Source organism: Salvelinus alpinus, chromosome 8 (assembly GCF_045679555.1).
Source record: "Salvelinus alpinus chromosome 8, SLU_Salpinus.1, whole genome shotgun sequence".
NCBI classification, from domain to species: domain Eukaryota; kingdom Metazoa; phylum Chordata; class Actinopteri; order Salmoniformes; family Salmonidae; genus Salvelinus; species Salvelinus alpinus.
The window spans coordinates 32,049,130-32,076,674 of NC_092093.1; the positions used below are offsets into that span (position 1 = coordinate 32,049,130).

Here is a 27,545-nt window from a genome sequence, read left to right on the forward strand (position 1 = left end):
TTGCTAAACCTTTCCAACACACCTTACTTGTACTTCATGATTCAGGTCAGCAGATGTCGCACAAGTGCTCCTAAATACTGTAAACCACCATCCCTTAGCCAAGTCATGTGGTGTTCGATAAGCAAGGATATGGTTTGCTTGCTTGCTGCACAGTAGCAGTTAAACACTAGTGATTCTGCTCTGCTGAAGGTGCCTGACCGGGTCTGAACATGGCTGAAGATATCAGTGAGGCAGAGGATACTCTTATTTATGGTTTAAAAGCCTTGAATACTATGGGAAGAATCCTACTTGAAAATGGCAAGCAAGAAGCAGCAGGTACAGTATATAACGTTACTACCAGTATTTCTGTAGCTATCTTGTTCCATTACCTAGCTAACTGTCACATGTAACCTACGCAAAATTGTAAAGTGAGCCAAGAGCAGCAGACTATAAATAGCTATTAATATTGACAGTGTGGTGTCTGTAAGCACTAGAGTGAATTCTGCTACCATCATTTTTTTTTTTTTTATCCCCCTGAAATCATCTGATACATTACATGTAGCCTACAGGGCATGTTCTTTTAAGTAGGAGAGTGTGTTGGGGATTAATAATTGAACAATAGGGAACTAAGCCCTGTCATGCATTTGCCAACACTGACATTTTCACAATCGGCTGGCTACATTGTTACTTTGTCATTCCTCAGGTTCCATTGAAGATTTTGTCCCAAATAAAATTACAACTTTATTTGGACTAATGACTTGTGCTGCCAACTTCTACAACAGGTGGGTGCATTTTAGAGATGTGATGCCAACCTCTACAACAGGTGGGTGCATTTTAGAGACGTTGTGGTACCAACTTCTACAACAGGTGGGTGCATTTTAGAGACGTTGTGGTACCAACTTCTACAACAGGTGGGTGCATTTTAGAGACGTTGTGGTACCAACTTCTACAACAGGTGGGTGCATTTTAGAGACGTTGTGGTACCAACTTCTACAACAGGTGGGTGCATTTTAGAGACGTTCGGCCTACTTTATTTTCTTTTCCTCATTTGTTTTGCTGACATACTGAGGGTTGGGGTCATTTTGGTTCAATTCTGCTGAATCATTTTGTTAACATTTGTTAGTATTGGTGTGAAGAAGAGGATCGATGCTGAAGACCTGTGGAAGAAGTCTTATCAGTGAGTTTGAAGATCAAGTATCAAACTGTGTGACCTCAAATCTGCAAACAAATGTTATTTTAGATGAAACTGACACCTCTCTTTGACAGACACCTCTCTCTCCCAATATTTCACCAGCCATGCCAAGGTGCAAGAGCAAGTAGAGGAGCTCCTGCAGTTGGAGGTTAGTCTTCCAGTCTGCACAATGGTCCATTGTTACCTGTGGTTGAGGTGTACCCTTGGAAAGACTTGAGAGATGAGGGTGTGTGTGTGTGTGTGTGTGTGCTTTTGCTCCTGAAGGAGGAATGGGATGCCTTTCTGGACCGCATAGACACTGAGCTGAAGACAAGTGACAAACGGCTCACAGGAGGACCAACTTCACAGAATCTGAGTGCTGATACACCCCTCACAGATGCCAGGAGTGGAGAGTGAGTCAGCATAGATAGATACTGAACAATAATATAAACGCAACATGCAATAATTTCAAAGGTTTTACTGAATTACAGTTCAAATAAGGAAATCAGTCAATTTAAATTAATGAATTACGCCCTAATCTATGGATTTCACATGAATGGGAGTACAGATATGCATCTATTGGTCACAGATAACTTTAAAAAGGATAGGGGCATGGATCAGAACCAGTCAGTATCTGGTGTGACCACCATTTGCTTCATGCAGCATGACAAATCTCCTTCGCATAGAGTTGATCAGGCTGTTGATTGTGGCCTGTGGAATGTTATCTCACTCCTCTTAAATGCCTGGCTGTGCGAAGTTGCTGGATATTGGTGGGAACTGGAACACGTTGTTGTACACGATCCAGAGCATCCCAAACGTGCTCAATGGGTGTCTGGTGAGTATGCAGACCATGGAAGAACTGAGACATTTTCAGCTTCCAGGAATTGTGTACAGATCCTTACGACACAGGGCTGTGCATTTTACTGAAACATGAGGTGATGGTGGCGGATAAATGGCCCGACACTGGGCCTCAGGATCTCGTTACGGTATCTCTGTGTATTCAAATTGCCATTGATAAAATGCAATTGTGTTCATTGTCCATAGCTTATGCCTGCCCATACCATAACCCCACCAACACCATGGGGCACTCTGTTCACAACGTGACATCAGCAAACTGCTCGCCCACACAACACCATACACATGGTCTGCGGTTGTGAGGTTGGTTAGACGTACTGCCAAATTCTCTAAAATGACAAGTCACCTCGACTTATGGTAGAGAAATGATCATTCAATTCTCTGGCAACAGCTCTGGTGGACATTCCTGCAGTTAGCATGCCAATTTCACGATCCCTCGAAACATGAGACTATGGCATTGTGTTGTGTGACAAAACTGCACATTTTTAGTGGCCTTTTATTGTCCTCAGCACAATGTGCACCTGTGTAATGATCATGCTGTTTAATACGCTGCTTGATATGCCACACCTGTCAGGTAGATGGATTATCTTGGTGAAGGAGAAATGCCCACTAACAGGGATGTAAACAAGAAATAAGAGAAATGAGCTTTATGTGCGTATGACATTTTTTGGGGATATTTTATTTCAGCTCATGAAGCACGGGGACAACACTTTACATGTTGCGTTTATATTTTTGTGAAGTGTATTTAAAAAAATTAAAAAAATCTCCGAAGAACTAGGAGAAAGTTACAGAGAAAATCGTGTCTGCTATTTAGACAGAAATTACCCAAACAGACCCTATGTTGTTGTGTTGTGCAGGAATGTGACTCTGGGACTGTACTTTGGGAAAGGGGAGAATCTGCTGCTGGTCCTGATCCGACACTTTGGATGACTACCGTGACGCGAGCACGTGGCTGAGCTTGCGACCCAACAGGTCAGTCAATCTGAGAGGAGCGTATCTCCTATCATCTCTCAGTGCTTCTGACTTCATGTAACATCACCTACCATCTTTCAGTGCCCTTAACTTGTAACGTCCTCTAGCAGCCTAGTGTCAGTGCCCCTATTGTACTATGTATCTTCAGTAGGGATGGGCACGAGTACTCAAATATTTTTGACTACTCGATTCAAGGTTTGTATTTGATTTTTAATAATCAAATACAAGTACTCAATGTAGAAATGCAACTATTTAGCAGGTTGAATTGATAAGCACTGACAAAATGTCAATCTCTAAGATGATTATTGTTTGTGGAGTATGTAAAATGCAGTGAAAACATTTTACATTTAGTTTTCAGTTGTGTAAAGCATAGCACAAACTTATTTTGCATTTCAGACCCATTTTATATGCTAACAAGCGAGTACTTGAGTACATAAAATGATTTGCACAAGAGCACTGGAAACACAGACATTCTTTCAAATGCCAATCCTTCATTTTCAGGGACTTCTAGATTCTCAGTCAGCTCGGGTACTGGTGGTCTCTTTTGGCTGTCGGGAAGGTGCTCAGATTTGGCTAGATCAGACGGGCTGCAAGTACGACATGCTGCTTGACCCAGAGAGGAAGGTAAGAGGTGTGCTGCCACTATAGAAGGTCACTCAGGGTTGATCATGACCTATTGACCTCTGGTAGCTGAATGTAAAGCTTTTATGTACTCAGTATTATGCCAATGTTTAGACAACTGGATACATATTCTCTGTTTCAGATTTACAAGGCATTTGGCCTGGGATCTTCCTATTCAAATGTGATGAATTTCGACTCCTTGCTTCAATATGCAGAGTATGTTGTGTTAGGCCAAGAGTTTCCTGACATCCCACCACGTTTCCTGGAAGACTTCTATCAGGTATTTCAGATTTTTCAACACCGATACCGATTTATTGGAGGACAAAAAAAGTCGATACCGATTAATCGGACGATTTTTAAAATGTATTTGTAATAATGACAATTACAACAATACTGAATGAACACTTATTTTAACTTAATATAATACATCAATAAAATCAATTTAGCCTCAAATAAATAATGAAACATGTTCAATTTGGTTTAAATAATGCAAAAACAAAGTGTTGGAGAAGAAAGTAAAAGTGCAATATGTGCCATGTAAGAAAGCTAACGTTTAAGTTCCTTGCTCAGAACATGAGAACATATGAAAGCTGGTGGTTCCTTTTAACATGAGTCTTCAATATTCCCAGGTAAGAAGTTTTAGGTTGTAGTTATTATAGGAATTATAGGACTATTTCTCTCTACCATTTGTATTTCATATACCTTTGACTATTGGATGTTCTTATAGGCACTTTAGTATTGACAGTGTAACAGTATAGCTTCAGTCCCTCTCCTCGCTCCTACCTTGGCTCGAACCAGGAACACATCGACAACAGCCACCCTCGAAGCAGCGTTACCCATGCCGAGCAAGGGGAACAACTACTCCAAGTCTCAGAGCGAGTGACGTTTGAAACGCTATTAGCGTGCACCCCGCTAACTAGCTAGCCATTTCACATCGGTTACACCAGCCTAATCTCAGGAGTTGATAAGCTTGAATTCATAAACAGCAGAGCTGCTGGCAAAACGCACGAAAGTGCTGTTTGAATGAATGCTTACGAGCCTGCTGGTGCCCACCATCGCTCAGTCAGACTGCTCTATCAAATCATAGACTTAATTATAACATAATAACTCACAAATACGAGCCTTAGGTCATTAATATGGTCGAATCCGGAAACTATCATCTCGAAAACAAAACATTTATTCTTTCAGTGAAATACGGAACCGTTCCGTATTTTATCTAACGGGTGGCATCCATCAGTCTAAATATTCCTGTTGCATTGCACAACCTTCAATGTTATGTCATAATTGATTTTAAGAAAGGCATTGATGTTTATGGTTAGGTACACGTTGGAGCAACGACAGTCCTTTTTCGCGAATGCGCACTGCATCGATTATATGCAACGCAGGACACGCTAGATAAACTAGTAATATCATCAACCATGTGTAGTTATAACTAGTGGTTATGATTGATTGATTGATTGTTTTTTATAAGATAAGTTTAATGCTAGCTAGCAATTTACCTTGGCTTCTTACTGCATTCGCGTAACAGGCAGGCTCCTCGTGAGGCAGGTGGTTAGAGCGTTGGACTAGTTAACCGTAAGGTTGCAAGATTGAATCCCTGAGCTGACAAGGTAAAAATCTGTCGTTCTGCCCCTGAACAAGGCAGTTAACCCACCGTTCCTAGGCCGTCATTGAAAATAAGAATGTGTTCTTAACTGACTTGCCTAGTTAAATAAAGGTGTAAAAATAAAAATACATGAAATAAAATTCGGCAAAATCGGCATGCAAAATTACCGATTTCCGATTGTTATGAAAACTTGAAATCGGCCCTAATTAATCGCCCATTCCGATTAATCGGTCGACCTCTAATTCAGATATCTAACTGAACATATTTAATCCTACTTAAGATACGACCTACAGTAGCTATACATTAAACACACAAAATATTTCCTCTTTCCTTTTAGAAAAGTATCCATACAATGCCCAATTATTTTGGGATAGGTTTGTATAATCCATGTCCTCATTCTAACTCAGTTTTTGATATGATTTCAGATGGGCGGGGACTTTGTCCTGGATGAAGGCGGGACAGTGCTCTTCTCTCATCCCTGCAAGAATCCAATGGACAGGCCTGAAGTAGCACAGATGGTGGCTACCATCTCATCTGTTGGCCGTCCTACCAGCTTCTAATGTAGTAGTGACTCACTCCATCTGAGTAGACATGGCATTGACCCCTCAGAGGAAGCGCACCACCTTGGCTTATGTGGATGAAGACACTGATCACACTCATGACCTCATGAAGAGCAGTGTCTGATGGCAACTCACAAGTCAATGACAACCTCCCTTCCTGCTGAGGGATCAGTGCTGTGCTATTGCTATTATTCCTGACTGAATTCTAAGATTGTAGATTCTAATGTTTACTGACATTTTATTTAAATTAATTCAGAACTTAATTATGATTTTTAAGAATAATCATTAACTGAGTAAAAATAATCCAGATCTTGATCATGTGAAAAAAAGGAGCCTTTTCAAATATTTTATTGCACAATATTTGTACTAGAACTATGCTGTTCTTGGGTTTACACTAACTGTGAAAAAGTACAGTAATAAATGGTATACTTTTAATCATGATACCTTTAATAAATATATTGATAATAAAAACAATTGTGTGAGTCTTCGATCCAAAGTATTCAGCCAAAGAGACTGGCTTAGCTTACTGTGAGTAATGAGTTCCGTATGTTTCTTTTTTCAGTGTGGACTAATATGAGCACCATCTGTCTAACTTGTGTACAGTATATTGTGAACAGTATGTTAAATGTGTTGTGGATTATTATTCAACAATAGCACCATCAGCTAGTAAACTAACATTTTCTTTGTAGATCCCTATTGCTTTAAAAAGATTTTACATGAAATATATAAGATGCATAACTACTCACGATAGACTATCCACTCAAAGTTGTCGTCAAGCCTGGCTGGATTTGTTTTTCTGAAATTTCTGATACTTTTAAAGAAAAAGGATCAGGCATCAAACTCACAGAGGTAATACATGTTCCTGTCACAATAGTTGTCCCACCAATCCCCATCATCTGACGCCATGGCCACACAGTTCTCCCGCTTGCCTCCGTCCGGCTGGCTGGAGAGGAAGTGCTTGCGCCACTGGAAGTAGGTGACTCGTGTGTTGTCCTCAAACAGGTAGAGTCCCTCAGAGCGCAGGTCATTGATGCCCAGCCACACAGGCCAGTTCCCTGGCTGGAAGAAAGCCTTGACGTAGTCTGCCAGGGCTTCCTGCTCCTTCCTGTCCTGAGGCATGGCCATCCTGCCGCCCCGCTCCATGCACTTCTGAGCTGCACCTGGGTACGTCTCATATGTGCGGTAGATCAGATAGCACTTATATCCCACCCGCCGGCCCTTCTGACATCCTAGGAAGTGGAGGAAACATTTCACCTTTCCTTTTTCATGATTTTGTCATTGTTTTTCAGTATTCCATTGTAAAACATTTGAACTAAACAGAGGAAAAGGGAGGTATGTGAAGACATACCCTCCAAGCGGCCAATCTCTTTGCGGTTCTCCTTGGTGAGGAGGGATATCTGTTGCATGGTGTCCTGTACCTCCCCAATGGTGCCATCCAGCTGGGACACTCTGTCCACCAGCTGGGTCACCTTCACGTCCAGTGTATAGTGGCCCACATTCAGCCTGTGGATGGCCTGATCCATCGCTGACAGCCTGGACACTGTGTAAGAGAAGACCTCACAAGATGTTAATGTCTGACAACTCAGCAATAATTTGTACAGTGTGTAGCATATACTTTTGATGATTTTGTGCAGACGTACAAATATAGTTGTATGTGTTGTCAAAGTCTGAGACAGGACTGGTTGGCTCTGGCTCCTCCGGTACATCTCCTCTTGCCTGTTTCCCCTGAGTCTCTGGAATCTGAAGGAAACCGTTAAGAGTAAACCGTGGAATCGATACTCCTGCTCCTTTGATGATTGTCTTTATAATGGTGGGGCTGTTATACTTATTCCACAAAAGGACACGAGTTAAAAGTACATAAAACCAGTCTAGGGGTTTCCATGTAATTATGACAATATCATGAAGATGTTACAGTACTCTATTTGTGTTCATGTGCAGGGTGCTGCTGTACCTCAACTGATTTGATGTCTTAGCTCAAAATGTGCAAGTGAATACTCACCTCAGTTGGTGTTGCATCGACAGGACCTCCAACTTTGGTGTCGCCGTCCGGAGCACTCAAGCTGAGTGAACACATACACACGACGGTGACTAGGACAGCTGCTATTCCCATTTTCCTCTGTAATAACGTTGTTTTTCCTCAGTATCCCTCCTCTGTCCTGCCCTCACTTTTTCAATCTCACTCCCTCCACACTCTGTCATTCTGACTTGTCCTGAGCGCACCACCCCAACAACAGGAAATCTCTTTGTTTTTCCTATCACCTCCCACTTCCACACTTTGTATTAAGTGTACTTTTACAGAGAAGGACCTTTGGTGGCACACATGTTCCTACAGTCCACATTTAATGGTCTTATTAGGGCTAACCTGCGAGGCTTTGCCAATGGAAATAAATCATAGAGGCAGGGTTGTGGTGATTAAATTGCAGGGAAAATGAGAGTCAATGTATTTGCTGAAGCCATGGCAGACATGAGGAACGCCAGTTAAAATGCCACACAAATCAGTTTACATTCCACAGGCCCCAGGACTTGGATATGAGCTAGCTAGGTCTACTAGCATGTGGCTACAGCCAGACACTGAAAGGGCTGGGTGTGTGGCTTAACTGAAATGTTCAGATTGCTGTGAGAGAATAACTCAGTACAATACAAAAATAGGATTTGCAGTATCCTCCGTATGCATGTCTTTGACAGTATATACTTCTGATTGGAGGAACTTGACCAACAGAGATATAAAGTACCTATAGGTCTGATGCTTTGCTGGTTTTACATCTCGATTTCATCAGGGCAAGGGAAGTTCTGTTGAAACGTTTGCCCTTTGCAATAATTGATAGTTCACAGTTCGTTCTCTATTTGTGGATTTAGAGATTTTCTCAACTGAACCCACAAGTTTTCTGCTGCCACATGGTGGACTGATATTGTCACTGTGTCTAAAAATAACTTCATCCCTGAACAATGACCTGGTTCCATTTCATTTATTTGCTTTGAATCTGTCTTTTCAAAATGCATGAGTGCAATATAGCATATTATGATACAATGAATATAGTTTACATACAAAATTCAGTAAAATAGTACTCTCGTATTGTAAAATGGTTGTAGATCTACATTGCAAGTGGTATAAATCACTTAACATGCTGGCTTACCTAAACATACCAATTTGAGTGCTTCTCATTAGTGTACACTACTGTAATGCTTAGCACTAATACAAGGTCTGAGTAATAAAGGTAGAGAAACAGTTGGAAGGTGGGGGTTCTGGCAGTGGGGAAACAAAAGCACGCATGTAGTGAGATATGCCATAACAAGCCATTTAAGATAAATAGACATGGTCAGTTCAATAGTTGGCTTTCCTTAATACATGTATTAAAATGGTCATCACAAGGGTCCTTCTAGTGTTGAGTTGATCCAGTCACTCAAGTTATGTTGCTTGAAGCTGCTGTTACCAGTTGTCAAGAAAGTCAAATCCGGTCTTCAGGAGGTTACTGCTGGTATTAAACTGGTAGGAGAAAATAGGAAATCTCAATTAGAACTGAGCACACAACTTGAAGTAAATGTACTATGTAACATGTTAGTTCAATGTTGTTAGTAGAGTAATTAGACTGTTAATACACAGGTAAATCCTGTTGCCAATTTTTCTGGATCAAAATATCTTTGATCAGTTTTAACATTTACATTTTAGTCATTCAGCAGACGCTCACAATAGGTTGTTCCAGAAACTCACCTGAGCGAAGGTGGGACTGGTGGCCAGTTGCGACTCAGTCTGAGCAGCAGCCTTTTCCTCTCTGTCTCTGGCAGTGTTGCCTGAGCGGGCAGGGGACTTGGTGGACAGCCCCGGGGATTTGTTGGCCAGCCCTGAAGTGAAGACTTCCTCCACTGTGTTGCTGACTGAGGGGAGGGTGCTCTGAGCACGCTCCCAGCCAGCCACTGTGGATGACACACTGATAGGAGCAGGGGTAGGGGTCACGCTCATAGGGGTCACACTTATGGCTGTTAGGGGGGGCACACTGATGGGTACAGGGGGAGGAGGCGCAGGCGGCCTGGTGGCTCGCTGCTTGGTTACTCGTGGTGGAGGTGGAGTCTCCTCTGTCTCCTTGGGGGTGGGCTCCTGACGGAGATAAGAGGGCAGTGGCTTCTCCCCCTTCTCCAGGGACTTGATTTGGCTGGGGGTTAGTGAGTGGAAGTCTGCCTGTTCACCCTCCAGCCTGGATCTTTCAGCACTGATCTTCCAGAAGGAGGAGGACTCCTCTTTCCTACCCAGGCCGAGGCTCTCGCCATTGGACACCTTGCTGCTCTGGGTCACCTTGCTCAGCTGGCTGCTCTGGGTGACTTTGCTTGGCTTGTAATCAGCTGTCGAAGAGGAGATGCCCTGCACAGATTCACCTGTTGTCAGGTTGAAGTCCAACTGGCTCTGTAAAATGAGGGGAGATGATGTGTTGACAGAAAATAAAATGTGTAGTCCTACATCAATTTAAGGTAATCTTGTGAATGATAGAAGAAAACATGAAGGACAGTCATACGCACCTTGGTCTCCCAGGAGAATGGGGAAGAGTGCTCATCTTGCCAAGTTATGTCCTGAAATTGAACACAAAAACAGATGTTTTCGTAAAAGTGTGATGATTCGTGATAAACCACTACTCTTCACACGCAGAAACAGTCTGCCAGTCAGATTACTGGATTGTAGGACTGTACTACCTGGCTGTCTGAATATTTTGATAATCCAGCGAATTGAGTGCAAAACATAAATGTCTATTTCCCCAGCTTTGTCAAAATCAGACAGCGCATGGTATCGTATAAATAATTATTCCCATGGGGATGGCAAAGACCATGATGAAAAATGCCATCTGATCCAACTCGCTCTCTTGCATTGTGTTGTTGGTGTGACGTTTACCACCAGCCCAAATATTCGTCGTGGCTAGTTAGCATGCTACTTTAGCCATTTTAACTAGCTGGAATCGTGCAAGAAAACGTAGCTAATTCTCTAAAATTAATATATGTGGCTACCAATGCAAATGGGGTAAAAGTCCATACCTCGTCACCAAAATGGACTATTTTCTGTCCTGTCTGAATGAGTAATTTAGGATAACAAATTACTTCTTCTCGGTCAACCCTATGCATAGCATATCGAGCACGAATATGGGGGTCCATCATTCCATTGTCGATTGCGCTGTCTTGTTCATTCGGTGTCATTTTCTCCCAATCGGATCCATGTCTCTCCTTAATGTTCTCCCTTTCTTGCATTATTTTCCTGGCCATGGAGTTGATGGATGAGAAATACTCCAACTTTTTCTGCTCCATCCTATGGACATCGGCCCCTTCCATCGACGCCGCAGTCATTTTTTCTACCAGCTGTACAGTACTCTCTGTGGGCGTTGAAATGGAGCAGTCATTGATGACGTTTGCATGTAAACATCATTTCACGGATGTGCAAGCGCCATCTGGCGCCAGAAATAAACAATGCCTTATGTGCATTTTAGGAGAGGAAGTAGTTTCTCAAAATCATTCATCGCAACAAACAGTGGATCATTTAAAGCTACACCAAAGACAGATTTAGAAACTCTGTGGCTGAATTGCAGTTCAGCCATTTCGCTCTGTAGAAATGTTTGTTCTACGGTAGTCCATAAGGAATATTAGCGACATCTAGTGTCCAGTTGGGCTAGTTCTACGGTAGGAATAAATAACACAATGGAAAAAGTGTAACAGCGCAACTTCAAAGGCTGATGATGGACTGTCTAGTATTCATTTTGTAGTGCTCTGAGAATACAAAAAGAGCATAGATGACTTGTGATTCTAACCCCATTTCATTTGGCTGTCTTTTGTTCCTCCAGACATTTGTTGTGCTCTAAATTCAAATATATGTTTTCACGATGACTCATGGAAGGTCATACCACGTGACGTCTTCTTTCGTGTGTTGAGTTTATCATGTGATTCACCTAGTTCCTGTAAGACTACCCGAGGACTTCTGCTGTATGATGTCGGACATAGTGCTCTAGAGTCTAGTTTATAATACTGGATACAAAGCATGGACTCGCCGTGCAATTGTAACAAGGCTGCGCCTTGGAAAATCGTTGTAACGTTACTTGTGTCGATCACAACGGTCCTGGTTACATTTCCCTCGGATACAACGGGCTCTGATGTCAGCCAGTGGTACCAAGACCTCTGCAGGTAAGGCACTGCTCGCTCTCATGGCAATAAACAAGAGCGTATAAAGCTTCTTAGCAAATGGAAAGTGTATTTAGCAACAAACGCAGCTTATACAGTGCATTTAGAGTGATACAGTACAATTATACAATGGTTCCGTATGTATGTAGGGTATGTCTGTCTCCATTGCCAGCAGCTCCTCATCTGTTGTAACCCTAGTCACGAAATGTGGCGATGTCTTCAATTGTGTAGGCAACACCACGCACGTCTGACACGAATGTTGAATACAATTATATTTTAACTTTGTCTATTGTCTGTGGTGATGGTCCTTCAGCTAGTCGAAATTAGACACATATCCATAGGATATGATTATTAAACTAACTTCAAAACGCTGGTGTATTTATGTGGCAATCAAGATGTTTTGCTCATGACCGAAGGTAGGTGCGTAAGAGGTACATGCACGCGATGCATGCATACTAACAGGTGTTAACATTGGTTTGTGCATGTGCCAAGTGATAAAATATCCACATGAAAATATTGTTTACCCGACTTTTTAGAGCGCCAGTAGGCCTACTGAACTTGACATTTCTGTCTCAAATGTCGAGCAGCTGAAGGACAACCGGTAGAGTAAGTTCAAATGTAATTGTATTCAACATTCTATCTTGTAAGGCTCATTCCCACGATGTTGCAGTGTATTGTTTGACTGTATCTAAGATCCAATTGGTATTAAAAGTCTGATTTATTAGGCAAGCGTAGTTCCTGGTCCAGTTTTGACAAGGCAGTTTGGATAGAAAGGTGGTGTGTCTAGTCAGTTGGCTGATCAGGGTATTATGAGACACTTTGTATGTATTTTGTATTGTGTAGTGAGTGATAAGTGGTTGTCTAGCCTGGCTATCTTGAAATGAATGCACTAGCTGTGGGTCCCTCTGGATGGGAGCAAAATGACTAAATTGTGATGTAAATGTAGTGCTATGTATTTTATTTGTTGTGTTTTGATTTCTGTTTGGACCCCAGGAAGAGTCCCCCCCCCCCCATATTTTGAGGACACATAGACAACTAAACAGTAAAATGTGTGCTTTATTGTAAGCTTTGAGATTGTGTGAATGTTTACAAATGAATTTCTACATGTGATTTTTTTTTTCTTCTTTTTTTTCTCTCCACTTTTGCTCAAGTTACAAATGGGAGGCTATAGACCGGGACAGCAAAGTGAAATACACACTGAAGCTCTGTGATTCCTCACCTAACACAGGATGTGGAGCCGGTAGTGCTGTCTGTGCCCGCAACCTCACCAGTCAAAAGAATCAGTCAGTGGGTGAGTATATTTAGGAACAGGAGTTTTCCCAGATAAGGTGATCTGGTCAGGACCAACTGGGAACAGGCCTTTGTAGCTCATTAGAAGGCTCCAGAGTTTTTCCTGGTCTGGTAACTTATGCTGCGGGAAAACTCTTGGCCCTAAGCAAGGCTCTACATGATACATTTTCCAAACTGGAAAAAGGAAGGCACACCAGACAACATTTAGGAGCACCAGAAAAAAAACTCTATTTTTTCCTGCTAATGACTGTCCTATCATTCTTAATTGTCGTCAGTTGTTACCTTGATGATGTAGAACGCATCACTAGAGATTGAGCAAGACATTAGAATAAAAACAACATTTAATAATTATTCAAAAGCAAACATATTTACATAGGTGATTAAAACATAACCTTTATTGTACTTAAAAGTGCAACTATAAACTGTTATCCATTACTGCATTCAGCTAATATAACTAATAATCATAAAACTAACAATACAAAACAGTGTAATAATATTAATGTTGTAACAAGGAAACATGCTGACAGAACTTATACTTGGATAACTAAATAAATGTTTAATCTCCCCTCAGAAAAACGAATCAACTTGCTTTTAGGGTTAGGGTTTAGAGTAGGGATGTCCCAAGGATCCCGGATAGCACTAACCCTCTTCCCGTATAGTGTCCACGATGGTACCAATAATGTTTTTGCAGGACTCTTTCCATATGTCGGGTTGATTTGTAATCCATCATTTTTCTGGGTGGGTAACATGGGCCCGAATTTCGTAAAAGCCATCTCCATTTTGGCAATGCAGTAAACTGTGTTAAATTGAATTTCTATCTCAATTAGCTCTGCCTGTTTACCGGCTTGGGCTGCCACCTGTTTCATGTCAAATACGGCTGCCTGGTAGTGTAGTTGCTCCCGCCAAAATTGGTCGCACTTTAACGGACTGGCCCAAAGTCTAGTACAGGACTCTGCTTCTGTCAGGAGGATGTGCTGATGGTTCATTAAGTGAGGTTGGCATCTGATGAGCTGCCCTGCTGACAAGGCACAATGTTTTTCTGATGGAAAATAGATCACTGTAGGAGATGTTGCTGTCAGGACACAGTAAGGGTCACCATTAGCAACATGAACACCTTGTAAGGATGGGCCTTAAAGGCTTCCAGTCAGATGCCAGTCAAGTCATAATGTCCTTTGATTCAGTTTATTTGTTTCAGTAATGTGTCGGTTTAATGCTGTTCCACGAAGACACAATTTGTGATAAAGGACCAAGTTTGCTTAATGATTATATGTCAAGAGTAAGCTCTGGTCAGTGAAACAACTTAAAACGTAGGCTACCTTTTACTGGGAGTTTATCTGTCATCCTCAATGATGACAGAAGCTTGGCTTTTCCTGTAGTATTTGTAATGAATGTGATAAAATCCTCAAACTGAAAACACAGGAGCCTTATCCTCAGCTTTTGCTGTAAACAGAGGAAGCACTGATATCAAACTAATTGAATCACACAGCTTGGTACTTAGCCTTGCTTCACTTTAGTGCTGATGTTGCTAAGCGTTTCAGAGAAGTGGTTTTGCTCGTCAAATATAGGCTAGCTGTTTCAGCTATAAATCTTTGGTGGTTTACATGGACTCATACATTTTTTTTAAAGCTCAAAGGAACCCGTATGAATGAATGTACATTGTAAGAAGACCATGTCAGAGAACAGGGCTACTGGGCTAGACTATTCCAAAACATGATGACTTTACGTCCCGGCCTGGGGCACTTGGTCATGACCTTCGCTCAGTGACAAATCAGAGTTAGGTCACTTTCAGGAAGAAATAGTTGGGTCGTGTGACCTCATGATTAAAGTCTACATGAGATAAATGCCTGCAGCTGGTATGACACAATGGTCTCAACTCGACAATCTCTCAGTGTGAGAGTAGGACAGGAAGGGGCTCTTGTGACAGATCTAATGCTGATAACTACTGTAGCGACTAACCTGTCTTTTGTGTAGGAATAATCAGAGGTTAAAGGGGAACCCAAGCAGCTGCCTGTTCACATGACTGTGACTTCATGCTATGGAACACAGAATCACTGATAAGCATGGAACAGACAATTCGCATGCTTAGAAATCCTCTCACACAGCTTTGCTCTGAATTCCACCAGGTTGCTTCCATGCAGGCAATTGACCTTGCATAATATGCGTTGGAGTGGAGTGGCCTTTTTTTATTCATTATTTGGAAGCATTAAACTTTCCGGCTAAAATAATACATGTCATAAAAATATTTGTTAAATATCCTGAATCAAAAATTTATGCAAATAATACATTACCTGATGAAGTTGCTTTAGAAAGGGGTACGAGACAGGGATGTCCTCTCTCTCCCTTCTTGCACTGGCAATTGAACCGCTTGCAGAAAGAATTAGACAGGACCCAAGCTTAACATGTATCAGTATTGGTAAGCATGAATATAAACAAAACTTATTTGCGGACAATCTCCTGATATACGTGACTAATATTGTAAAGTCAATGCCTCCCCTTGTTAAATAATTTTCGGAATAGTCTAAAATATCAGGATATAAAATGTACGTGATTAAAAAATATACACTGCTCAAAAAAATAAAGGGAACACTTAAACAACACCATGTAACTCCAAGTCAATCACACTTCTGTGAAATCAAACTGTCCACTTAGGAAGCAACACTGATTGACAATAAGTTTCACTTGCTGTTATGCAAATGGAATAGACAACAGGTGGAAATTATAGGCAATTAGCAAAACACCCCCAATAAAGGAGTGGTTCTGCAGGTGGTGACCACAGACCACTTCTCAGTTCCTATGCTTCCTGGCTGATGTTTTGGTCACTTTTGAATGCTGGCGGTGCTTTCACTCTAGTGGTAGCATGAGACGGAGTCTACAACCCACACAAGTGGCTCAGGTAGTGCAGCTCATCCAGGATGGCACATCAATGCGAGCTGTGGCAAGAAGGTTTGCTGTGTCTGTCAGCATAGTGTCCAGAGCATGGAGGCGCTACCAGGAGACAGGCCAGTACATCAGGAGACGTGGAGGAGGCCGTAGGGGGGCAAGAACCCAGCAGCAGGACCGCTACCTCCGCCTTTGTGCAAGGAGGAGCACTGCCAGAGCCCTGCAAAATGACCTCCAGCAGGCCACAAATGTGCATGTGTCTGCTCAAACGGTCAGAAACAGACTCCATGAGGGTGGTATGAGGGCCCGACGTCCACAGGTGGGGGTTGTGCTTACAGCCCAACACCGTGCAGGACGTTTTGCATTTGCCAGAGAACACCAAGATTGGCAAATTCGCCACTGGCGCCCTGTGCTCTTCACAGATGAAAGCAGGTTCACACTGAGCACATGTGACAGAGTCTGGAGATGCCGTGGAGAACGTTCTGCTGCCTGCAACATCCTCCAGCATGACCGGTTTGGCGGTGGGTCAGTCATGGTGTGGGGTGGCATTTCTTTGGGGGGCCGCACAGCCCTCCATGTGCTCGCCAGAGGTAGCCTGACTGACATTAGGTACCGAGATGAGATCCTCAGACCCCTTGTGAGACCATATGCTGGTGCGGTTGGCCCTGGGTTCCTCCTAATGAAAGACAATGCTAGACCTCATGTGGCTGGAGTGTGTCAGCAGTTCCTGCAAGAGGAAGGCATTGATGCTATGGACTGGCCCGCCCGTTCCCCAGACCTGAATCCAATTGAGCACATCTGGGACATCATGTCTCGCTCCATCCACCAACGCCACGTTGCACCACAGACTGTCCAGGAGTTGGCGGATGCTTTAGTCCAGGTCTGGGAGGAGATCCCTCAGGAGACCATCCGTCACCTCATCAGGAGCATGTAGGGAGGTCATACAGGCACATGGAGGCCACACACACTACTGAGCCTCATTTTGACTTGTTTTAAGGACATTACATCAAAGTTGGATCAGCCTGTAGTGTGGTTTTCCACTTTAATTTTGAGTGTGACTCCAAATCCAGACCTCCATGGGTTGATAAATTTGATTTCCATTGATAATTTTTGTGTGATTTTGTTGGCAGCACATTCAACTATGTAAAGAAAAAAGTATTTAATAAGAATATTTCATTCATTCAGATCTAGGATGTGTTATTTTAGTGTTCCCTTTATTTTTTTGAGCAGTATATATATATATATATATATATGAAAAATAATTACTCATGACCTACAGCAATACTTTAAGTGGATCACAAAAAATATGAAATGCATAGGATGCTTAATAAGTGACAACAAACAACCAAATTTATAACAATGACTTTATCCCATTACTCAACAACACGAAAGCAGATCTAATTAAATGGAATAACCTCCCGATAAATCTTACAGGTAGAACAAATCTCTTTTAGAATGGCATGGCTCACAAAGTTTTTATATTTATTACCCCATGAAGACTAGTTGGCAGAAGAGAAGAAGGGACAAAGAAGGGACAAAGTGGGACAAAATAAGGACAGAAGAAAAGGGAAAGGGGACATTAAGGTGAAGCAGTCCTCTAAAGACACAAAAGACAATAATACAAGAAACAACACTTCTATTGCCTCTCCCTCTACGATACGCACTTCCGGTTTGGTTTGGAGCGAGTAGTTGCATTCCGCTTTGCTCCACAGGTAGTATTACAGGTAGTATTACATTTCATTTCATTACAGTACAACAGTTTGATTTGTTTGATCTTAGCTGGCTACATAGCCGTCTTTGTATCCAAGATAATTGTGTAGTCTAGAGTAATTGTCGAGGTTACCTAGCCAGTTAGAGGTTACCTAGCCAGCTACACTTTCAAACAAAGTCAACAACGCAGCCACTGCTAGCTAGCCTATTTCACCAGCCAGCAGTACTATATCATTTTAGTCAATAAGATTTTTTGCAACGTAAGCTTAACTTTCTGAACATTCGAGACGTGGAGTCCACTTGTCATTCCAATCTCCTTTGCATTAGCGTAGCCTCTTCTGTAGCCTGTCAACTATGTGTCTGTCTATCCCTGTTCTCTCCTCTCTGCACAGACCATACAAACGCTTCACACCGCGTGGCCGCTGCTACTCTAACCTGGTGGTCCCAGCGCGCACGACCCACGTGGAGTTCCAGGTCTCAGGCAGCCTCTGGAACTGCCGATCTGCGGCCAACAAGGCAGAGTTCATCTCAGCCTATGCTTCCCTCCAGTCCCTCGACTTCTTGGCACTGACGGAAACATGGATTACCACTGATAACACTGCTACTCCTACTGCTCTCTCCTCGTCTGCCCACGTGTTCTCGCACACCCCGAGAGCTTCTGGTCAGCGGGGTGGTGGCACTGGGATCCTCATCTCTCCCAAGTGGACATTCTCTCTTTCTCCCCTGACCCATCTGTCTATCGCCTCCTTTGAATTCCATGCTGTCACAGTTACCAGCCCTTTCAAGCTTAACATCCTTATCATTTATCGCCCTCCAGGTTCCCTTGGAGAGTTCATCAATGAGCTTGACGCCCTGATAAGTTCCTTTCCTGAGGATGGCTCACCTCTCACAGTTCTGGGTGACTTTAACCTCCCCACGTCTACCTTTGACTCATTCCTCTCTGCCTCCTTCTTTCCACTCCTCTCCTCTTTTGACCTCACCCTCTCACCTTCCCCCCCTACTCACAAGGCAGGCAATACGCTTGACCTCATCTTTACTAGATGCTGTTCTTCCACTAATCTCATTGCAACTCCCCTCCAAGTCTCCGACCACTACCTTGTATCCTTTTCCCTCTCGCTCTCATCCAACACTTCCCACACTGCCCCTACTCGGATGGTATCGCGCCGTCCCAACCTTCGCTCTCTCTCCCCCGCTACTCTCTCCTCTTCCATCCTATCATCTCTTCCCTCTGCTCAAACCTTCTCCAACCTATCTCCTGATTCTGCCTCCTCAACCCTCCTCTCCTCCCTTTCTGCATCCTTTGACTCTCTATGTCCCCTATCCTCCAGGCCGGCTCGGTCCTCCCCTCCTGCTCCGTGGCTCGACGACTCATTGCGAGCTCACAGAACAGGGCTCCGGGCAGCCGAGCGGAAATGGAGGAAAACTCGCCTCCCTGCGGACCTGGCATCCTTTCACTCCCTCCTCTCTACATTCTCCTCTTCTGTCTCTGCTGCTAAAGCCAATTTCTACCACTCTAAATTCCAAGCATCTGCCTCTAACCCTAGGAAGCTCTTTGCCACCTTCTCCTCCCTCCTGAATCCTCCTCCCCTCCTCCCCCTCCTCCCTCTCTGCTGATGACTTCGTCAACCATTTTGAAAAGAAGGTCGACGACATCCGATCCTCGTTTGCTAAGTCAAACGACACCGCTGGTTCTGCTCACACTGCCCTACCCTGTGCTTTGACCTCTTTCTCCCCTCTCTCTCCAGATGAAATCTCGCGTCTTGTGACGGCCGGCCGCCCAACAACCTGCCCGCTTGACCCTATCCCCTCCTCTCTTCTCCAGACCATTTCCGGAGACCTTCTCCCTTACCTCACCTCGCTCATCAACTCATCCTTGACCGCTGGCTACGTCCCTTCCGTCTTCAAGAGAGCGAGAGTTGCACCCCTTCTGAAAAAACCTACACTCGATCCCTCCGATGTCAACAACTACAGACCAGTATCCCTTCTTTCTTTTCTCTCCAAAACTCTTGAACGTGCCGTCCTTGGCCAGCTCTCCTGCTATCTCTCTCAGAATGACCTTCTTGATCCAAATCAGTCAGGTTTCAAGACTAGTCATTCAACTGAGACTGCTCTTCTCTGTGTCACGGAGGCGCTCCGCACTGCTAAAGCTAACTCTCTCTCCTCTGCTCTCATCCTTCTAGACCTATCGGCTGCCTTTGATACTGTGAACCATCAGATCCTCCTCTCCACCCTCTCCGAGCTGGGCATCTCCGGCGCGGCCCACGCTTGGATTGCGTCCTACCTGACAGGTCGCTCCTACCAGGTGGCGTGGCGAGAATCTGTCTCCGCACCACGTGCTCTCACCACTGGTGTCCCCCAGGGCTCTGTTCTAGGCCCTCTCCTATTCTCGCTATACACCAAGTCACTTGGCTCTGTCATATCCTCACATGGTCTCTCCTATCATTGCTATGCAGACGACACACAATTAATCTTCTCCTTTCCCCCCTCTGATAACCAGGTGGTGAATCGCATCTCTGCATGTCTGGCAGACATATCAGTGTGGATGACGGATCACCACCTCAAGCTGAACCTCGGCAAGACGGAGCTGCTCTTCCTCCCGGGGAAGGACTGCCCGTTCCATGATCTCGCCATCACGGTTGACAACTCCATTGTGTCCTCCTCCCAGAGTGCTAAGAACCTTGGCGTGATCCTGGACAACACCCTGTCGTTCTCAACTAACATCAAGGCGGTGACCCGTTCCTGTAGGTTCATGCTCTACAACATTCGCAGAGTACGACCCTGCCTCACGCAGGAAGCGGCGCAGGTCCTAATCCAGGCACTTGTCATCTCCCGTCTGGATTACTGCAACTCGCTGTTGGCTGGGCTCCCTGCCTGTGCCATTAAACCCCTACAACTCATCCAGAACGCCGCAGCCCGTCTGGTGTTCAACTTTCCCAAGTTCTCTCACGTCACCCCGCTCCTCCGCTCTCTCCACTGGCTTCCAGTTGAAGCTCGCATCCGTTACAAGACCATGGTGCTTGCCTACGGAGCTGTGAGGGGAACGGCACCTCCGTACCTTCAGGCTCTGATCAGGCCCTACACCCAAACAAGGGCACTGCGTTCATCCACCTCTGGCCTGCTCGCCTCCCTACCTCTGAGGAAGTACAGTTCCCGCTCAGCCCAGTCAAAACTGTTCGCTGCTCTGGCACCCCAATGGTGGAACAAACTCCCTCACGACGCCAGGTCAGCGGAGTCAATCACCACCTTCCGGAGACACCTGAAACCCCACCTCTTTAAGGAATACCTAGGATAGGATAAAGTAATCCTTCTAACCCCCCCCCCCCTTAAAAGAGTTAGATGCACTATTGTAAAGTGGTTGTTCCACTGGATATCATAAGGTGAATGCACCAATTTGTAAGTCGCTCTGGATAAGAGCGTCTGCTAAATGACTTAAATGTAAATGTAAATGTAAGACATTCTTTTAAAAAGTATACTCATCCATAACAAACTTCAAATGGGCAAATAAAACTCAAATAATAAATAGGAAAGTTTTGCAAGTGCCTAAATCTGAGGGTGGTTTTAACCTTGCAGATTTAGAATTGTATCAATTCGCCGCCCAAGGCTTTTACTTGTGATTTATTGTTAAATGCACTAAAGAGTAACAATGGGTATGTATTGATGATGCGCATGCTCATCCCCAGAATCTTTTCGCGTGTAGATTTTCAAAGAGTGGAGCTAAGATAATTAACAACTTCATAGTTAACAACATGGAAGAAAATGAAACAGATTCTACAAGAACCAATATCACTCCCTAAAAACACACCCCTATAGAACAGTCCTTGGATAGCTTTTATGAATTTACCGATAAATTGGCCCACATGGAAAACTAAAGGTATAGAAACCGTAAATTACATGGTAATAGGAAATACAATTTCCATGACAGGTTTAAAAATACATTTTGGACTGTCCAATGTAGACATTTTCAAGTATATGCAACTTAAAGCTGCAATATGCAACTTTTTGGGCAGCTTGACCAAATTCACATAGAAATGTGAGTTATTGATCTGTCATTGTAATTGAAAGCAACTCTAAAAAGCAGTAGATCTGTTCTATGTGCGCTATTTCTATGCTCCCCATTCTTAAGTTTCTTTTTTGAGTCTTTTACTTTCGGTTTTGAACACCAGCTATATTTCACAGTGCTTTAGATGGTACAATGATTCTCTACACTATACTTGCTGGTTTTGTCACAAACTGAAAGGGGAACTATTAGAATTTTAGCAACAAGGAAATGGTGGAGCGATTTCTGCATATTACACCTTTAAATGTTGTAAATCATGATTTCGGCCTGATAGCTTTTGGACATCAGAGCAATGTTGAGGGAATCCTATTTGACTCCGATAAAGATACTCCTATCATACGTAAGATTAACAAAACCTTTCAGAGAGCCTATCCAACTGACAATCTCTTAGGAAAAAAATATAAACTATTAGAATCAAGACTTAAAAAGAACTGATATAGGCACAAGATGGAGGGAGTGTTGGAACATAACTAATGTAATTACAGTTAACGAAAATGTACTCTTAATCCAGTATAAACTAATGTATAGAATGTATTATACAAATTCTACAGCACAACGGCAGAGTCGTGTCTTAAGTGTAAAACTAACAATGACTCATAACATTCCCAGAAGGCATGAATTATTAAAGTCCAAAAGTTATGGGCGGAGTTAGAAAGTTGGCTGCCAGAAGTTTTACAATGCAAGTTTACTTTTAATCCCTCTAACTGAATATTTTAAGACATGGCATATGAGGGTGCAGTGAGATATCCAATGGGGTAGACCATACTTTTCTCGTCAAGGATTTTGAAAATAATTCTACTTCAAAAAACTGTAAATCAAATTATCTTTCATCACTACAACAGTGGATTAATCAAATGTAGTTGTATTTAAATATTGAAAGCTGTGGGCTATGGAGGAAAATAGAACAATGCAATTTATGGGCATATGACATAGTGCTAGAGCTACAGGAAAGTTCCAGGGGAAGGATGAGATGGAGTGTGGTTGTGAGATACGTGATGTGTATGCTTGCGGAGGGAACATGTGGGTTTGAGCAGGTGTGATGTCATTGAGATTTGTATCCGTCTGTTCATTGTCTTTTGTTTATGTATGGTTGTTATGGTTTGAGAAAATAATATAAGTAAAATTGAACAAAAAATAATCTTCCAGGTCACCTAGTAATTTATGTTACTGGGTCAGCTGAGTGGCAATTTGTCAGCTCTGGGCTCTGCTGAATAGCTTTAGTGTATGACACTGCAGATATCTGATTATATATGAGCGATAAAGTATGGTGCAGTAAGGGGATTAAAATGGAACTTGTGAGTGTGACAGTGTTCACTAACACAGAGGTGGATACAGTCACTGCAATCAAATTACAGTACAATCAATAAAAGCTAATAGCGGTGTCTGTTTATTCAGTGCTATCTGGGACAAACGGTAGAACATGTTTAAATAGACTAGTGATGGTTACATACAGCTTTGCAGTTGGTGCTGCACCCTAAACCTCATCACCTATCCCTGAGAAGGAGTTTTCTGCTGTGAAAAGCAGTTAGTCCTTGCTGTATTCTGCCCCTGGGAAACAAAGTGCAGCCAATGTGGTTAGAGGGGAATAACTGGTTATAACTGGTCATAAAGTTTGTTCTCTCTCCAGTTGGAGTTTAGCTGTAACTGTATGTATGGAGCCTGCCCAGGGGCTGGGCTGTTGGCAGACCAGACAGAGATAGGCAGTGTTGTCCAGTGGGTCATATTCCCATGCTGTTTATCTCTCTGGACTGTACACGGCCAGACAGCTAAGCAGAAAAATGTCCTCGACTACTTAACCTTCCTGACCCTGTGCCGTAAAGCTTTGACCCCACCACTGTAGGGACTGTGGGAGTTGGTGGAGGCTTCAGATTCATTTGAAATCTGTATTAATCATCCGCTAGAAACCACTGGGAAAGTTCTGGGTTTTGGTGAACTGTTTGTTTTGTAGGTAGTGCAGTGTTCAGTATAGCCTACCGAAATAAACCCATAAACAATTATATTACTTCTTTTAGCATTTGCATGTTTAAAAAGGCATGCGTTTCTCACTCATCCACTTCTATTTTCAGGTGAACTGTCCTTGAAGAAGGCGACTGAGAGCAGCGTGATAGATTTCAACAGCACTGAGAAGTGCCCAGGCAGTAGTGGGACTAATGTCCAGAGCAGCATCAGTTTCCAGTGTGGGAAGACTATGGTAAGTCACCTAGTCGCACCTGTCATTACAAATGAAGAGTAGTCATGGAAATGATACGTATTGAAGGCTGCTTATGAATTTCCTGTCAAATCACACTTGTGGGTTTAGGTTGAGAAGGATTTTACCGCAAAGCATGTCTGTTTGTCAGTCTGATGGTGAAATGAAACTACAAATATTGTGGTGGTCTCTTTATTGAACATTTTTAAGATCTCTCTAGAAACAGAAGCGTGAATGAAACATGATATTAAATAGCATATAGTGATGTAATATCTTTAGAATTAGTACCTGGCCTGCCTGTTGATAAGCAGTGTTGTGTAACCATGTGATTGCGGTATTGACAGTGATCATGGCTGGAATGGTAGCTTTGCAACTGAACAAGTACAATTATCATGGTAGTCCAGTTCCTCTAGTAGTGACTTCCTTGTATGTCATCACATGTATTGTAGCAGAGAGGAGATGAAACTAACTGTCATGTCATATGTCAACTAAAACTATGTTTTTGCTCTTACCCCCCCAGGGAACACCAGAGTTTGTAACTGTGGCCCAGTGTGTTCATTACTTTGAATGGAGAACATATGCAGCCTGCAAAAAGAATAAATACAAGCCTGATAAAGAGGTATGTCTGAATAGTGAAGTGCAGCTGACACAACAGGATGTGTGTGTGTGTGTGTGTGTCACCTCTCAGTGGTCTGTATGCAGGCAGGCGCGCGTGGCAGTGTGTGAGGCCGCAGTGTGGGGGGAGGTGAGTCTGTGACAGGCACATTCTCCAGTGGAAAACTCCCTCGCTGTCTCTTGTCTATTTTTATTTATTATTTAACCTTTATTTAACTAGGCAAGTCAGTTAAGAACACATTCTTATTTACAATGACAGCCTAGGAGCAGTGGGTTAACTGCCTTGTTCAGGGGAAGAACGACAGATTTTTACCTTGTCAGTTCGGGGATTCGATCTAGCAACCTTTCGGTTACTGGCCCAATGCTCTAACCACTAGGCTACCTTTAGAGAAAAAAAAGAATAAAGAAATGTGTTTTCATTTAAATATCAACTCATTCCACTATTATATTGTACTTCAGTTACAGTATGTGCCAAAACACACAAACTCTTCCTGTCATGTTGTAATTCTACCTTTTTAACTCTGTGTCTAGGTCCCCTGCTATGTCTTTGACACGGATGGGAAAAAGCATGATCTGAACCCACTCATCAAACTCACAGATGGTTACCTGGTGGATGACTCCGATGATGAAGTTGACTTTTATATTAACATATGCAGAAGCCTAAGTATGTTTCTTTAATAGTATTAATTTTCTTATGATTAATTGAAGATGTTAGTGCCATTGGTTTTTCTTATTGCTTCGTATTGTGGCAAAAATGGCTCTGCTTCCTCCCCAGACCGTCCAGAGAGCCACTGCCCCGCGGGCTCTGCTGCCTGCCTGACCACCAGCAAGGGCTCCTTCAGCATGGGCCTACCCACTACCCAGCTAGAGCTGGCCTCCAGTGACAGGTATAGCCATGCTAATGCTAACCTGTCCATCCACAAAGACCATGCTAACCGCTAGCTAGCATCCTCGGTCTCTAGTCTACCTCAAGCTTGATAATTGCTGAGCGACCTTCATGCTGACCGGTTATCGACCGGCCCCAGAGCTGCATTGCCTTTCTGAATGGCTGATTTCTCTCTTTTTCTCACCGTGCCAGATTGGAGCTGCGATACGAGGAAGCCTCGGACACCATGCCGGACTTCTGCAGCGGCCACACCCCTGCTGTCACCATCACCTTCATCTGCCCCTCACGCAGGCAGGAGGTAAGAGAGACCTGGGTGTCTGTCCCATGGGATTATCCATTGATCAAACCATACTATTCATCATACTACAGAATTAACACATGGAATAGTGGTAATTCATCAAATAGAAGTATGCTCCACATGTCAACCTACACATTAACCCTTTGTATTAAAGTACAATATCTCTTTAATTTTTGTTGTGTGTGTGTGACCTTTGACATTGCCATTACAGGGTACTGACCCCAAGATGACAGCCAAGTCCAACTGCAGGTATGAGGTAGAGTGGGTGACGGAGTATGCTTGCCACAGAGACTACCTAGAGAGTCACAACTGCACCCTGACCAGCAAGCAGCACGACATCAACATAGACCTCACCCACCTCACTCTTGGCTGTGAGTCCGCCCAGCACCACACACAGGCTTTGAGAAACATTTGACAATGCAATGCTATGTGTAATCATGTGACCTTTCTAATTCTCACTGACTCTGGCTAATTCAGTTCACAGTTGAAGCCAGTTCCTCTAACAGTGAATGATAACGTGTTGAGATACACATAACTAATATCATTGTGTCACGTTCTGTGTGTGTAGCTACAGACGACCCCTATATGGCTGAGGCCAAGAGCAGCGATGGGAAGGACAACTATTTCTACTACCTGAATGTGTGCGGGGAAATCAAGGCAGGAGAGTGCGGTGGCGACCCGCACTATGTGTCCGCTTGCCAAGTCAAAGCAACGGGAGATCAAAGCAAAAAGATAGCTGGGAGATACCACAATCAAACACTAAGGTTGTTTAATAGGAATACATATTTTCTCTTCATCTCTCTCCATCTCAGCTTGTCTCTCCTTCTCTTTGTAATTTGTAACATTAATGTTTTGTTTCGCTCTATTCCAGGTACTCCGATGGCGACCTGACACTGATCTATCCAGATGGGAGCAGGTGCAGCTCTGGCTTTCAGCGCATGACCATCATCAACTTTGAGTGCAACAAAACAGCAGGTGAGCATAACCCATAGCATGTCTAAGGAGAAAACAAGGCCCTTTTTTAAATGAACAATACTTTCTTCTGTAGAGGTCACTCGCCTAAGTCTTATCCATCACATTCTCATTATTCCTCTTCCTCATTTCTTCATTTGTGTGATTCACAGGAAACGACGGCAGAGGCTCGCCTGTGTTCGCTGGTGAAACAGACTGCACCTATTACTTTGACTGGCAGACGGCTTCCGCCTGTGTCAAGGAGGAGGAGGATCTACTCTGCAGGGTCAGCCAGTATAAACACTATGACCTGTCCCCCTTAACACGCTACCCTGGTAAGATGGAGTCCTGGATCATCTCTATTCACAGAGAGATGTTGCATGGGCTATAGCAGACATAGTACTGAAACCTTGAGTTGAACATCATTATTTATGAATGTAAATGCCCAGGACCTGACTTCCAATTTTACACTTGAAGTGAAAGTGATCCGAGCCCTAACACATTTAAATATGGAGGTTAAACCACGTAACATTCTGTTCTTGGTGTTATCTGTCTTTCAGAGTCGGCCCAGAACTGGGAGGCTGTGGACGCCAACGCCCCCAAGTCAGCCAAAATGCGTTTCTACGTCAACGTGTGTCACAAAGTCCTCCAGCAGGGGGCCACCAGTACATGCCCTGAGGATGCTGCCATCTGCGCCGTGGGTAAGTCTGGAGAAGATCTGGGTCTGTTTTCATAAAGCATCTCAGAGTTGGAGTGCTG

The 27,545-nt window shown here is 43.4% G+C and overlaps 4 protein-coding genes across 7 annotated transcripts in view; 2 read left to right on the plus strand and 2 right to left on the minus strand.

The window, feature by feature from the left end:
* The first annotated feature begins 60 nt into the window (after positions 1–60).
* selenol (selenoprotein L) lies at positions 61–6,541 on the plus strand. Of its 3 annotated transcripts, none has more exons than XM_071413492.1 (9): positions 61–315; positions 683–761; positions 1,103–1,156; positions 1,274–1,319; positions 1,436–1,563; positions 2,863–2,977; positions 3,479–3,601; positions 3,741–3,878; positions 5,630–6,541. In XM_071413492.1, exons 1-9 carry the CDS (start codon positions 210–212, stop codon positions 5,762–5,764), a joined length of 924 nt encoding a protein of 307 aa, XP_071269593.1. In that variant the 5' UTR covers positions 61–209; the 3' UTR covers positions 5,765–6,541. The 3 variants fall into 3 exon arrangements, with proteins under 3 accessions (XP_071269593.1, XP_071269594.1, XP_071269595.1); XM_071413493.1 differs by having other exon boundaries at positions 1,439–1,563; XM_071413494.1 differs by lacking the exon at positions 5,630–6,541 and adding an exon at positions 4,169–5,623.
* LOC139582966 (C-type lectin domain family 11 member A-like) lies at positions 6,080–8,045 on the minus strand. Its single transcript, XM_071413495.1, has 4 exons — positions 7,764–8,045; positions 7,405–7,504; positions 7,113–7,304; positions 6,080–6,993 (listed from the first exon to the last, which is right to left on the minus strand). Exons 1-4 carry the CDS (start codon positions 7,872–7,874, stop codon positions 6,593–6,595), a joined length of 804 nt encoding a protein of 267 aa, XP_071269596.1. The 5' UTR covers positions 7,875–8,045; the 3' UTR covers positions 6,080–6,592.
* Positions 8,046–8,715: 670 nt separating this feature from the next.
* Positions 8,716–11,165, minus strand: LOC139582964 (uncharacterized protein C1orf198 homolog). Of its 2 annotated transcripts, none has more exons than XM_071413490.1 (4): positions 10,781–11,165; positions 10,274–10,324; positions 9,474–10,160; positions 8,716–9,248 (listed from the first exon to the last, which is right to left on the minus strand). In XM_071413490.1, exons 1-4 carry the CDS (start codon positions 11,084–11,086, stop codon positions 9,192–9,194), a joined length of 1,101 nt encoding a protein of 366 aa, XP_071269591.1. In that variant the 5' UTR covers positions 11,087–11,165; the 3' UTR covers positions 8,716–9,191. The 2 variants fall into 2 exon arrangements, with proteins under 2 accessions (XP_071269591.1, XP_071269592.1); XM_071413491.1 differs by having other exon boundaries at positions 10,844–11,149.
* Positions 11,166–11,664: 499 nt separating this feature from the next.
* Positions 11,665–27,545, plus strand: part of igf2r (insulin-like growth factor 2 receptor) — a 44,459-nt gene continuing 28,578 nt past the window's right edge. The window contains exons 1-12 of the mRNA XM_071413486.1: positions 11,665–11,914; positions 13,063–13,202; positions 23,915–24,039; positions 24,557–24,655; positions 25,183–25,315; positions 25,427–25,538; positions 25,730–25,835; positions 26,047–26,206; positions 26,404–26,599; positions 26,707–26,810; positions 26,960–27,121; positions 27,347–27,487. Of these exons, the coding sequence (XP_071269587.1) occupies positions 11,772–11,914; positions 13,063–13,202; positions 23,915–24,039; positions 24,557–24,655; positions 25,183–25,315; positions 25,427–25,538; positions 25,730–25,835; positions 26,047–26,206; positions 26,404–26,599; positions 26,707–26,810; positions 26,960–27,121; positions 27,347–27,487 (1,621 nt within the window). The 5' untranslated portion in view covers positions 11,665–11,771. The remainder of the gene's footprint in view (positions 11,915–13,062; positions 13,203–23,914; positions 24,040–24,556; positions 24,656–25,182; positions 25,316–25,426; positions 25,539–25,729; positions 25,836–26,046; positions 26,207–26,403; positions 26,600–26,706; positions 26,811–26,959; positions 27,122–27,346; positions 27,488–27,545) is intronic.

What these genes read in the sequence shown, in the direction of transcription:
- LOC139582964 (XM_071413490.1), bottom strand. Translation starts at nt 11,086, where the DNA reads ATGACTGCGGCGTCGATGGAAGGGGCCGATGTCCATAGGATGGAGCAG. An exon ending in TAGTCCATTTTGGTGACGAG is followed by an intron (nt 10,325 to 10,780) that starts GTATGGACTTTT and finishes GTTCAATTTCAG; the next exon opens with GACATAACTTGGCAAGATGA. An exon ending in CCAGTCCCACCTTCGCTCAG is followed by an intron (nt 9,249 to 9,473) that starts GTGAGTTTCTGG and finishes TTCTCCTACCAG; the next exon opens with TTTAATACCAGCAGTAACCT.
- LOC139582966 (XM_071413495.1), bottom strand. Translation starts at nt 7,874, where the DNA reads ATGGGAATAGCAGCTGTCCTAGTCACCGTCGTGTGTATGTGTTCACTC. An exon ending in TCGATGCAACACCAACTGAG is followed by an intron (nt 7,505 to 7,763) that starts GTGAGTATTCAC and finishes GGTTTCCTTCAG; the next exon opens with ATTCCAGAGACTCAGGGGAA. An exon ending in AGAGATTGGCCGCTTGGAGG is followed by an intron (nt 6,994 to 7,112) that starts GTATGTCTTCAC and finishes TCCACTTCCTAG; the next exon opens with GATGTCAGAAGGGCCGGCGG.